The 14359-nt window shown below is 35.8% G+C and overlaps 1 protein-coding gene across 2 annotated transcripts; it reads right to left on the bottom strand.

Moving 5' to 3' along the window:
- Window positions 1–410: 410 nt before the first annotated feature.
- LOC109050851 (wiskott-Aldrich syndrome protein-like) lies at window positions 411–8525 on the bottom strand. 2 transcript variants are annotated; one of them, XM_042762296.1, is made up of 11 exons: window positions 8011–8525; window positions 5822–5962; window positions 5471–5557; window positions 4008–4104; window positions 3840–3872; window positions 3698–3733; window positions 3058–3232; window positions 2790–2968; window positions 1780–2714; window positions 1143–1251; window positions 411–956 (listed from the first exon to the last, which is right to left on the bottom strand). In XM_042762296.1, the coding sequence occupies exons 1-11, from the start codon at window positions 8113–8115 to the stop codon at window positions 904–906; spliced, it is 1950 nt and encodes a 649-aa protein (XP_042618230.1). In that variant the 5' UTR covers window positions 8116–8525; the 3' UTR covers window positions 411–903. The 2 variants fall into 2 exon arrangements, with proteins under 2 accessions (XP_042618230.1, XP_042618231.1); XM_042762297.1 differs by having other exon boundaries at window positions 3058–3226; window positions 8011–8512.
- Window positions 8526–14359: the final 5834 nt, after the last annotated feature.

Raw genomic sequence — 14359 nt, 5'->3', positions numbered from 1 at the left:
TATATATTTATTTGAAGTTGTATATTTTTGTTTATATGGGATGATCTTTGTTGTTTGAGAATACTCAATAAGGGTGGAGGGCATTTTTGCATGATTGAGAAATTCGATATATTGTCATATTTATTTAAATGCATTCAAAATGACTGACACTGTTTAGAAAATAGCACTTTTATGTTGTGCATTTCAGTTCATGCTCTGTGCCTGGTTGAGCAATCACCATTCAAGCAAATACAAATGTCATGAGTTCACTCAGATAATATCTAACACTGGAAAATATTTCACAATATTTGTGTGTCCCTTTTTAGTAGAATGGTAGAATAGTGTGGTTGTAAATGACAATGTCGTGTCTTGCTCTTAGATATCTTGTACGGAAAGAAATAATAAATGAGCAATAATTTGTGAGCCATAGATTCACTTTTCAATCACATTTGAGTATATTTTTATATTGTAAATACATTCAGTACTGATTCACATTATATGCTGTTATAGAAATCTACATCAGCTGATAAACACACAGAGACTGAGAACCCTTGAGACTAGAAAGAGAACATATGCATGATATATCAGTACAATATTTTACTTTATTTTTACCTTTGATATCATCAAATGCTCACTTAAGGTAAATAAAAAAATACTATAATTTAGTAAATGTAATCTTTTAAATGTAATATTTAGCAAATCTCAAAAAGAATATCCATTTTTCACACTGTATAATAAAATGTTGTGGCACCTAAAATCACCTGAAGCATTTCAAACAAATGATTTCAGTGTTATTGATTTAATATGTTTAGGAATATTATAGAATTTTACTATCAGCCATTTATCCACATCAGTGCATCCCCCTTCCAAAACATGTAAAGCTGCCTAGGTACATATATTTAAAATATTTCAGTTACACCAGGATTAATCCCACTCTTCATCGTCATCCTCGTCATCATCAAATTCATCATCGTCTTCTACAAGATATGGTGGATAAGGCACAAGGTAAAAGGTTAATAGTTTCCGCAGATTCCAGTAGGCAAACTTATTGTCCGAGCATTAATTGCAAAATATATTTTGTAAATATTAATATAAATGTACAAAATTTTTCCTTTCATAATTACTATATTAAATGACAAAAAAAAGAGTGATTGAGTGGTTACCAGATGAATGGATGACTTTACTCCTCTTCTGCATCACCATCATGAGAGCTCCAACTATACCCTCTCCTGTATCCAGGGCAGCTGGAGGTGGATCTGGGTTGGTGGTCACCTGGGCAAAAGACATTACTGTGTATAGCTTGTATAGAGTGTAATGCTTTAAGCATAACATTATCCATAATGAGAAGCTAACATTATGGGAACCTTATTTGTGCTTGGATGTTGTAAGTGGGTGATCTGCTTTGAACACTAAAATGACCATTTTTTCACCAAAATATGAGACTGCATTACATCACAAATATGGTCAAATCTGCAAAAACTGCAAAATAGTATTACATATTCAAATAACGTCTTTCTATTATAATATATTTTAAAATGTAATTTATTTCTATGATGGCAAAGCTAAATTTTTAGCATTCATCACTGCAGTCCCAAGAAACATTTCTTATTATAATCAATGTTGAAAACAGTTGTGCTGCTTCTGGAAACTGCACCACTTTTATTCACAATTCTTTGATGAATAGAAAAAAAGAACAGCATTTAAATAGAAACTTTTGTGACATTATAAAAGCCTTTACTGTCATTTTTGATTAATTAAATGGTTAATTATTAACTTTGAAATGGTAGTTTAGGCACTCACCTTTTTGAGCTTCATCCCTGATTGAATCTGGGAAAGTAACGCCCCTCTACCCCCTTCCCCACCGCTGGATGCTGGAGATGGTGCACCACTTGGAGGTGAGGGGTTACTTCCAAAGTTCATTGGAGGAGCAGCAGCGGGAGGTGGAGGAGGAGGAGGTGGCGGAGGAGGACCGCCTGCACTGGGTTTGGCTGAGACTGGAAGGGGCGGAGGGGTGAAGCCCGAGGATTTGCTTTGTGGAGGAAAGTTGGATTCAAAAGGATGAGGTGGAGGCACAGAATTAACAAAGTCTTCAGGTGGAGGAGGAAGAAATGATTCACAAGGTGGAGGAGGGAAGAAATCAGATGGGGGAGGAGGTAATGACATATCAGACTCCGGTGGAGGTGGCAAAAATTGACTATTGTCTCTTGGAGGTGGGGGTAAGGGTGCGCTCCTCACACCCGGTGGTAGTGGTGGTGGAGCCGCCTCAGCAGGTTGGGGCGGCAGACAGCTACCTCGTCTTTCGCTCATTTGTGGTCCAGGTCTCTTTCCTGGAACGGTTGTTAAAGACTCCCTACGTTCTCCTGGAAGTGGTGGTGTGGGCAGACCTCCACTCCGACCTCCAGGTGGAGGTGGTAAGGGTCCACTGCGGGATCCTGGAGGTTGAGGCAAGGGCCCAGTACGCCCTCCGGCAGGCACTGGTGGCAGGGGTCCTAATGATGTTGATCGGGCTGGCAGAGTACCGCCACGGCCCTCAGGGGTTTGTGGTGATGCAGATGCTCTTGCAGGTGTTGGTGGAAGGGAACCTCGATGAGAAGGTGGACCAGAGGATTGACCCGGGACAGGCGGTAGAGGCCCCATTCGACCTTGAGGTAATGGCGGTGGAGCTGAGGAGAACCCAGATGGCACTTGGGGAAGAGAACCCCGATGACCACTGGGAACAGGAGGGCGAGTAGGCTCTAAATGAAAATTAAACAATACGTTTAACGTGAAGCAAATCTAACATTTTAACTTTGCATATCACCATGACTTACCCTGCTGGTTCACAGCCTTTTTAACTGCCTCAATTCCACCTGAACGCTCAATGACATCATAGATGAGCTGAGAGGTTTCCGAATCGTTCATATCTGCTTCACTGATCCCAGCGCAGGACAGAACTTTCATCAGATCCGGGTCCAAATTGCTGGGACTCATGCCAAGGTGACTGACATGCCTAGTCATGACACACACACACAAAAACATAAGCTAACCAAAAACAGAAGACATTTATCTTGGTTAAAGGGAGTCTGCTTATTCACTCACGTGAATCCACTGGGTGCTCCAATATCCCCTTTCAACAGTTTAAATCCTTTCTTCTTACTTTTCTTGTCTTTCTCTTTCTTGTCTTTCTTTGATTTGGAAGGGGTAATTTGGTTCTGGCTATTACTTAGTACCAGTGGAGACATGGAGGAAGAGGTAGGAGTACCAGAGTCTGTGACTGAAGATGCAATAATACTATTTATTTATTTATTTTTAATTTGTGTACACTTCATGCCATTTTACATCACTGAACATATAGAGTTAAATTTGTATTGTTTTCAGAACATTCAATGCTTGTAGTTTGCATGAGAGGCAGAGAAAGCACAGGGATATTTGGTGGATTATTAGTTCTATTTTTGGGCCACATGACAATAATAACCCTTTAACCCTTTATTTTCTTTTTTCTTTTTACAATAACCATATAAACAATAATACAATTTAGTAAAAAAAAGAAAGGAATAAAAACAACAACAGCAAAAGAAATAGATTAAACTGCCTTGTTTTCTAAAATAAAGTAAAGGTTAGTGAAAATGTTTATTAAGATGTGAAAGGCCTTTTAAAAATATAACTTTTAATATGCTGACAAATACTTTTAGTTTCCCATTAGACTAGCAAAATATTAGTGTAAAAAGTGCTTACTTACCATTTGGTGGAGGAAGTGGTGGCAAAGCTCCATGATCTAAAAACAGAAAATAAATATATCTGACTTGCACTTTATTCAAATAACCTAGACTTCTAAATACATAAACAAAAATGAGTGAAGTGATTTTGAGAAATCACAGTACCTCTATATTCTTGTCCTTTTCTCTGCTGTTTATCTTTATGTTATTAGAGGAAAAACATAAAACATTTTAAGTGAGATGCCTTATTAGAACATCTTCATTATCAGATTTATGAAGTAGTTTGAATTGACAGAAATGGTTAAAACAAATTAATACACAATTATTGAATACCAAAACGATTATTTCTCTGGCTGATCTTCTCCTCCACTACAGCAAAGAAACTGTCAGCCTCTGCTACATCTGCAAAGTTCAACCCCACTTGACACTCCTGAGGAAAGATGCAAAACAATTTTTTGTTTATTATTATAAAGATACCAGATTAAAGTAAGAAAACTGAAGAAAGCATAGTCAACTGTTAGATAATATAGGGTTAAATTACACTCCCAGAATGGTAGCATACATTAAAGCTGATGATTGTTTGAACATTATGCTAGTTTACGCTTATCATTAAGCTAGCCAACTTTTGAAAAGTAGCCCTAACATACTTTGAAAATGAATGTTAAATCCAAATTTTTACATAATCTGTGGATTATACATATTAGTATTAGATATAAGCCAAAATATTGCAGAGCTTTTATAAACATTTTTAATTTAGATTATAAGATGTAAAAAAAAAAAGAATAAACCTCATCAAAAGGAACAACTATCAACATAATTAAACAAAACTTTTTCAAATAAAACAACATCGAACATGCATACAAACAGTTAAAAAATGTATTAATACTAATACATTCTGATAAGCCACCATGGTTTGACTAATGGTGCTTCTCAATATTCTAATTGTACTTGAGCCCTTGACCCGGAAACCGGTCAAGTCTAGCCATCTTGAAGGATATCTCAATTCTCTAATGTCACCATGAGGAAGTGAGGATGAGGAATGAGGAAGCTTCCAGAGGAGCTATAAGCAAGGATGCACCAGGTGTATCCTCTGCAGAAGTCTTTCTTGTCTAAAAACCTGACACACATAAATTCTCCTCCCCCTTAACATTTGTCATAATAATCTTAATTTATGTTTTACTTTTGCAGTTTAAATAAACCATACATCTCATATATTTCAACAAGGCATCTTGCTTTATTAATACCTTTAATGAATGTCTCAAATAACCAAACTTTAACAACTTAAGGGCAGAGCACCTGAGCGCAGCTGATTGCGTTTTAAAGTGACGGTTTAGTCGTCAAGAATATTCCAATGTACAAATAAGCTTTTCTTGGATTCTTCCTTCCTCATTTTCTTTCCTTGTATCCTTCTTTCTCTTCTTAAGGTTAGGGTTAGGGTAGGGTAGCAATACATTGTGTGTTATAGTTATATGGCCAGTTAGAGTTTCATCAGTTACAACTGCATGCGTTCTGCATTATACATGCAAATACTGTGGGTAACTTTAGCATCTTTTGCCTGTCTAAATGCAACAGCAGATAGTTTTGTTGTAGACATTAATATGAGGAAGTACCTATGATGCGCTAAGTTAACTTAACAGGAAAGAGAAATAAAACTTCCCCGACTCAAAAAAAAAAAAATGATTATTGCTATATTTCATACTGCATACAAATGTTAAAATCAATTGTAGTAATGGCAGTGAGCATATGACTCACAAGGTTGCAATGAACTGCTTTAAATTCAAAAGGTAAATACTTACGTCTCCAGGGAAAGTGTGAAAAAAAGGCTTGGTCCTTTTGTACATCAGTTGATTATAGATTTCCTGTTCCCACACCAGATTCCCTGCCTGAAGGGAAGAAACAGGTCTGAGTTCATCTCAGTTTTCTCCCAGACAAAAGCAGGTCAAAAATTTTGTGGAACTAAAAGGGTAAAATGTGTTTTTATTATATTTTATTTTTGTTTTAGATAGTTTGTTGAGATGTTAATTCATGCACATGAAAATGTGATCATGATTTTTATAATGACCTATAAAATCTAGAAATTTAAGATTTAATGTGTTTATTTAAGGCCTGCTGTTTTCACCATGTTTAGCAACAAGAGTGTTAAGAACCTTGATGTCATAGAGACGGATGAAAAAGGAGCGCTGAGGACTGTCTTTGACGAAACAAACTACTCCAGACTGCTGTGGTGTCCAGCGGTTCGGGTCACTCGGAAGAGCCATAAGCAACTGCACAACTGCTGAGGACAGAGACTGCAGACGAAACCAGAAAAAGGCTATAATTAGTGCCACACTTTCACAAAAGTCTGTTTTTCTCACGTGCATGGTTGCATGTGAATTATGTTCACTAATGAACACACCAAGCAAATCACACTCAGTGTCCAAAACATGTACCTAAAGATTACAGGTTATATTGTACAGTAGCTCTTTACAAGCCTCATTCTGTGACAGGAAATGTCTTTAAGCAACTTCCCCTGTCAAACCCCCCCTCAGAGATCACAGTTCAAGCTGCAGTGAGGGCTAATTTCACACCTTCTCTTCCTTTTAATCACAAAAGCTTTCACTGTGCATTCAAGCAACACCAAAAATTTACCCACAAAATGGCAGTTACTGCACTGTCGGTTCTGATCTGTTAGAGAAAGGCTACCATGTAAAAAAAAAAATCAGTGTTATTTTCCATCAAAAAAAAAAAAAGTATATATATATATATATATATATATATCTATATATATATATATATATATATATATATATACTTTTTTTTTTGATGAGCATGTGCTAAAAGTTTTGCCGTGTATGTAAATTAAGCAATACAATTTTATAATCGGTGCACATTTGTATTTGTGTGATGTTCAACCTCAATAGTTGCATTAGATAAACGCTTCTGCTGCATGAATGCGAATGTTAGTATAAAAAACATAGCCAGCAACAACAGGATCTTGCCCTGACTGTGTCATAATGGAATGATTGGAGGAAGCAGAAATAAACATCCCAGTACAGAAATGAGAAACAGCTTTTACCAACAGCTTTCTTTGATGTGCCGTATGACCTATGTGATTGTGATTAGTTAATGAATAACTAAATTGGCAAATAATCAGTAGCGTACCGTGGGGTTTCAGTCAGGGCCTTCAGTAAGCAACGGTAAACTACATACCCTTACACATCTATCTTACACACATCTCTGTAACAGCTAATGCAGCCATGTGCATATAATTCGCATATTATGCTGCACACAGGCTCTCAACGACAATGACAGCTGATCAACAATTTCTCGCTGAAAAAAATCTAGAAATCTTACATTTCTAGATTTCAAGCTGATCTAATGCTCGTTACAAATCAGATGCGACGTCTTTGAACAAAAGAGAAGCACTATCTGTAGTGCTGGCCCTGTTTTTATACAGTCTATGTGCTGGCCGCAGACTTTTTTTATGTAGGATGTTCCAGTTCAACCTCAACGAAATCATAGCCCATTTTGTGGACATTACACAAATTAAATGATACCTAAATAATAATAATATTAATAATAATAATAAAACATTTTTTACACAATTTTATTTTTTATAGGGCAAGCAGAGAAGGCCCTGCTGACCCTGATGGCCCACCGCTGCAAATAATAAATAAATAAATAAATCAATTTATACTTGTAATTATCTGCCAGAACATTATCCATTAATTTTACAGGCATTTCTGTTAACCCCAAATCACAATGCAATGAAGTGCAAAATTCAAACAATAGGTGAAACACCTGCAAAAAAATAAATAAATCCAGAATATTGAAAGAAAATACAATTTGCATTTGAAATGAAGAAAATTTCATTTGTAAATGAGTAAATGTGTCACGAAGCGACTTCTGAAAATATCATTGCACTGATATTTCATACTTTGAAAAACATAACTTTAAGAGTATGCTACTGTTAAATTAAAAATTGTCTAAATAATGCTAATTTTAATAAATGTTACACTGTTTTGCATGTGCTGTTTAACATTTTACTGCTGTTAAATCTACAAATTTTAACAGTATTAGGTCACTTTTGTGTAGGGTTTTCGCATACATTTTCCCATTTAAAATTACAAATATTTTTACAATTTAAAAGTCACACCATTAATTTACCAGGCTTTTTTAAATTAAGCTACAAAATGTTTTATTTTTTTCCAACACATGGTCAAAGTGAAAATGTTCCACTTCTTACATGAGATAAATCAGGGGAAAAACACTGAAACAAATGAGTTCAGCTTCTCAAAAAGAGAAGTAAAACAATAGTTATTTTCTTCAGATTGCCAAACAGTTTGATATTACTTACCACACACCTCCTGCCCAGCAGATGCTCCAGCCTTTCATTCTCCTGTTGACTAAGCAGAGAGCTGCCCACACTCTCCTGGCCTTTCCCCTTCGTTGCTCGCTTCATGGCCTCATATGCTCATGGAACAAACCGTTAAAAATATGAAACTTGAAGCGAGCGAAAGAAAGAGACCTTGGAAGAGAATGAGAAATCTCCTCTGTACTAGACTGAACAGCGAGCACTGAGTTTCTCTTCCTAGTTCTTACTCTCAGCATCAGCAGACAAAAGGTTTTCACAGGAAATGGACAACCACACTTTTTTTTTCTTTTCTATTTTCATTCTCTCGCCTTGTTGTCAGTGTGACACACTGCTGTATGCTCATGTTGCTTTCAGATGAGAGCGGAAGTCCCCTAAGAGCCACCCCTCTCGCTGGAGTCAGATCATCAGAACAGCCATTCTACAATGTACCACGTATACCAAGATAACCTTCTGTTGGTCGGTTCCTGTCTGGTGACTTTAATGTCTGTCTGTATGTCACATATGATGAAGAGCAGAAATCAAACAAAACAAATGGACTGAGGAATTACTAATAGTGTTAAAATAAGTAAATAAGTCAATAAATAAATAAAGTGGTGGTGAAAGGAAAATGAAAAATATCATGGCAATGTCATGTTAAGGGAGTTTTGGCTTTTCACAACATTTCACCAAAAAGTTCCTCACACAACCACACTGAAGCTTCTAGTTTTTAACTGTTAAAAATAATAAGTTGAGGAAATAGTTGAAAAAAAAAAAAATCAAGGCAACACATGCACTGAGATTTTTTTTTTTTTTTTGGTTCTCTTAACAAATGTAATTGTCTTCAGTACTTTAGGCAATTGGATTTGTTTGTCCAGTCAGTGCTAAATGTCTTTCCAACTCTTGTCACAGCAAATACAGTTCTGTATGAATGTTTTGAAAAAGAATGTTTTAGAATGTTTTGTGTTAATTGCCCAGGAAGCATTAGATATTCGTTTAACCTTTATTAACATGTTGTCTCCATTGTTTCGCAGCCAACAAGTAGTTAGCTTGTTAACTAAATAGCCTACCGTCTGTAGGTCGGTGAGCTAGCATGTTTGGCGCAGGATTATTATTATTATTATTTTTTTAAATCTATGTTGTCAGGATTGTTAATAAATATCTCGTGAAGAGCTTAAAAATTGTGTGTATGGCAGTTGAATCTCTAACAATAACCTCACAGTTGCTAAGGGACTCTTAGCACTACTTAAAAACTTGCCAACAGCGCACATTACCATGCTATTTTGACTAGTAGCTAACTATTTTAATTATTGGTAACACAATAAAGCCAATAATAGTGTAAATGGTGCTCATAATAATAATAATAATAATTATTTTTTATCTAGGTAATGGAAGAGGAGGACCAAATCATGGTTACTCTTAATTTTACACAAGTGCTTTGCACAGAGAAAACTTTTGGATGTGTTGATCAGCTCATGCAGAGCATTGGTGCAGGTTTGCGAGTTTTCACAACAAAACTCGTACAATAGAGTGGTGGAACTGTGACGTCAGAATCCGGAAGTGTAATTCGCCGTGGGTTCCTTCGAGATTTTCCCATGGGGTTATATAATTTTACGTTTTGTTCTACAATGGAAATTACACGCATCCATACCCAAAACACAAATTTTAAAGTAGTTATGTTCATTTTTGAAAACGTATGTTTTTAATGAGTAACTAGATAAGAACGTTTGGGCTGTTTACATAGTAGAACAAAATGTAAAAGGATCGTCAAGTTATGTTTACCACAGGCTTTATTTTACTCATTAATTGAAAAACCCCATTATAAATCTCGAAGGAACCAACGACGAATTTCACTACCGGGTTCTGACATCATAGTTCCCCCAGGAGGGTCCCCCAGTACAAATCACGTTTCAGGGGTAAAATACACATTTTTAAAATTCGCATTCCAGGGGCTAAATATCACATTATTGGGATCGCTTCAACCCGTGGACATGAAAAACAACCCGCAGCAACAGTGTTAATGTAGCCCAATTCCGTGTGAAAATAATGGACCTGGCAACACAGCATGGATTTACAAGTTGTACAAAAAAAAATATAATATAGATATAGGCTAATTCTATGCAGGGGACAAGATAACATAGCCTATATTCAGGGGCACAGGAAGATGTTTTAGGTTGGGGGTGCTGTACACTAAGTGAAAATAGCAGTATGTTTAGTGATATAGATTCTATTTATACTATGTTAAAATAGCTGAAAAATAGTGGCAATTATCCGCACCTCAGCATTGTAATAGATTATAAAACAATATGCAATAATTACTTATTGAGTGTAAATTTAAATTTTAATTCGAATTATTAAATGGATGCCACCTTGGGACACAAGCCCTCCCTACACCTACCCTAAACCTACCCGATACTTTATTTTCAACTTTTTGATTATTTCCTTTATTTTTATTAAAAATAAATGCTTTTCTAATGTGATTTGAAGTTTGAAAAGGCAGAAAAAAAATTTGCCAAAAGGCTGATTCTAACCTGGGTCAATCGTGTCAAAAGTAGCCTGCCAACAAGCCATAATTCATTCTGGCACTCTCACACACTTATGTTCTCCTTTCACATACATTTCTACTGCCACACACTTACATTCTCCTTTCACATACATACATTTGTACTCTCACACACTTACATTCTCAAGATTCAAGATTTTTATTTGTCACATACATGATTATATAGAGAATATATAACCAGCAGTGAAATTTGAGTCTCCTATCACATGCATGCATTTGTACTTGATAAAAGCAATTTTTTGCTATTTTCCAAAAAGTCTTGGGGATCATCAAGATGTTTTCTGGCAAAACTGAGACGAGCCTTTATGTTCTTTTTGCTCAGCAGCGGTTTTCATCTTGGAACTCTGCCATGCAGAGCATTTTTGCCCAGTCTCTTTCTTATAGTGGAGTCATGAACACTGACCTTAACTGAGGAAAGTGAGGCCTGCAGTTCTTTGGATGTTGTTGTGGGGTCTTTTGTGACCTCTTGGATGAGTCGTCGCTGGGCTCTTGGGGTAATTTTGGTCAGCCGGCCACTCCTGGGAAGGTTCTCCACTGTTCCATGTTTTTGCCATTTGTGAATAATGGCTCTCACTGTGGTTTCTTTGGAGTCCAAAAGCTTTAGAAATGGCTTTATAACCTTTTCCAGACTGATAGATCTCAATTACTTTCTTTCTCATTTGTTTCCGAATTTCTTTGGATCTCGGCATGATGTCTAGCTTTTGATGATCTTTTGGTCTACTTCATTTTGTCAGGCAGGTCCTATTTAAGAGATTTCTTGATTGATTGTGAACAGGTGTGACAGTAATCAGATCTGGGTGTGGCTAGAGAAATTGAACTCAGGTGTGATAAACCACAGTTTTAACGGGGAGGGGGGGCCAAACACTTCTTCACACAGGGCCATGTAGTTTTGGATTTTGTTTTCCCTTAATAATAAAAACCTTCATTTAAAAACTGCATGTCGTGTTTACTTGTGTTATCTTTGACTACTATTTAAATTTGTTTGATGATCTGAAACATTAAAGTGTGACAAACATGCAAAAAAAAAAAAAAAAAAAAAAAAGAAATCAGAAAGGGGGCCAACACTTTTTCACACCACTGTACATGCATTAGTACTCTCACACACACATACATTCTCCTTTCACATACTTACAATTCTACTTTCACACACATACATTCTCCTTTCACATACATACATTTCTATATTTTTTGGTATCCATTACTTCCTGTTAAAGCAGGAAGTCACTCTCAGACCAGGAAATACATGTGTAAGACTTGCTCAGCTCTTCCTCACAATTTTACGATGATACTAGTTTTTAATTTTAAAATATCATTATGGAACCTACATGTTCTACAGATCTGTGTACAAGTGTTATTATACTGATTTTGATCATATTGACAGGGCTCAACGCTAAGGAAATTTTCTACTGGCCCGGTTTGGCCAGTGGTTTAAATTTTTTACTTGCCCTGGCAAAATTTTCACAGGCCTTGCCACAATCAGTCAATCAATAAATAAGACTTATTGTTTTCATTGTTGACTGTAACATTGTATTGGAATAAATGATGACCATTTTGCAAAAATAGGTACAATAGTTCAAAGATAAAACTGAAATGAACCATGCTTTTTCAGGTTTTTCAGGTAGGTCTAACTCTATTCCAGTTAAGGATGCATTGGTCAGGATTTTTCGTGACCGATTCCAATTGCTTTTTTTTTTTAACAATCAAATGAGCAGATTCCCATACTCATTGCCAATTTATTTAGTTTTTATTACTTTTATTTATTTATCTGTTGTTGTTTACATTTCTTCAATGTTCATTTTGCTCTGTTACTGGCCAAACTAACATTAAACAAACAAACAAAAATATATGCAACATGAAGCAACTGCACAAAACAAAAACATCAGACAGGCTGAATGAATATTTTATTATTACTCTTTATTATTATTAGTGTTTTATTACCTTAATTAGATGTATGTCTGCACTATGTCTGTGGGCTACTTTCTGTACTGGAAGCTCCTGACACCAAGAAAAAGTCCTTGTGTGTGTAAACACACTTGGCAATAAAGCTCTTTCTGATTCTGATGAAAATGCAAATTCAATCTCTGACAGCAGGTGGCACTTATAGAACACTAGCAATATAGTGTTTCCTGGGTTATTGCCTGTTTTTATACAGTCTATGGTTATTGCTGTATGCAGCACTGCGCTTATTAACACTCCGTTAATATGTATTTAACAAAGATAAGAGGAAAAAGAAAATGCCATCAAAACTTTTCTGAAGACAGAAGTCAGTTCTCCTCAGAAATACATCCATATTAAACACCACGCTTATTCCATAATTATGTTTTTTGATTTCTGTCAGTTTAAATGCCAGATATTGAAATCAAACAAAACTATTTAAAAATAAATGAACCGCAATGAGTTCATTTATTTTTTATGGAAATAATATAAAATAATATAAAGCTGTCCCTAACTTGCAACCTCACACTTTATTTACTTCCTAAATTAAGTGGTGGGGGGGGGGGGGGGGGGCAGTGGCTATTTAGCGATATAGAGGCTATTTACACTCAGTGAAAATAGGACTGAGCCCACATCCTCAATTTCGAAACTCGCCATGTAACCTTTTCATGATGATATATATATAAATAAACCCAATAGCTTGCTGAAATACTTTTGTGGCCGCCTCATCTAACTGTCCCGGTGACCCTGATCTCGCCTGACCTGCCTTCCGTTTCTACTATACTCTCTCACACACATACATACATTCTTCTCTTACATACACACATTTTCTTCAGACATACATACATTCTATATGTATGTGAAATGAGAAGGATGTGTGTGTGAGAGTAGAAATGGATGCATGAAAGGAGAATGTAAGTGTGTGAAAGCAAAAATATATGTATGTGAAAGGAGAATGTATGCATGTGTGAGAGTAGAAATATAGCATATCATGCATATGAAAGGAGAATGTAAGCATGTGAAAGCAAAAATATATGTATGTGAAAGCAGAATGCATGTTTGAGAGTAGAAATATATGTATGTGAAAGCAATAAGTGTGTGAGAGTGCCAGAATCAATTATGGCTTGTACGGCCCATCATAGCCTGGTACAGGTCTCTACTTCAAAGGCATTTCGAAATGAAACATTATCAACAAGCATGGAACTGCGCAGCTGCTAAAAGTCAAAGTTTTTCTAAAAGAACCACATTCTATTCTTATTCTAATCATATTTGTTTTTATACTCTCTTTATAAATACTTCAGCTACAGCAAAACAGGATAGACCAGATTGTTTAGCATCATGCTCATTCAAATCATGATTTTTTTATGATTCAACCCGATGGGACAGGTGCCCACTTAGATTTTCGAGCCAAGTGGATTTGGAATGCAGCTTCCAAAAGACAAAAACAGCCGAATAATATTTTTTATATTTGATTCAATCACACGGGTCTACAGTTTTTCTGAAGTTGCAGTTGTTGTTTTTAAATTACAGTTTTATGGAGTTAAGCTGGTCAAAAACCTTATTTATTGTTTTGATAAAAATAAAAATAAAAGCCTGCTGTGACACAAATGTGTTCCAAATGTGTTATAACTCAAAATTGAAATGAAAACCTTGTCATTTTGATAAATGTAGTTTAATTATTATTATTTTTTTTATTTATTTATTTATTTTTTTTAAATACAGTGCACTTTCATTTTATCAGTAATCTAAATATCATCAAAATATATGTCCAGCCCCTGATTTTATTCACAACCCTCAGCATGGCCCTACCCCGAGTCCCTGGAGGTGCCAGTGGGTAAAAACTGAACACATTGGAGA

Source organism: Cyprinus carpio, chromosome A8 (genome assembly GCF_018340385.1).
Source record: "Cyprinus carpio isolate SPL01 chromosome A8, ASM1834038v1, whole genome shotgun sequence".
Lineage (NCBI taxonomy): Eukaryota > Metazoa > Chordata > Actinopteri > Cypriniformes > Cyprinidae > Cyprinus > Cyprinus carpio.
Note: the sequence above shows the minus strand (reverse complement) of the source record. Positions and strands in the feature narration are given on the sequence as shown.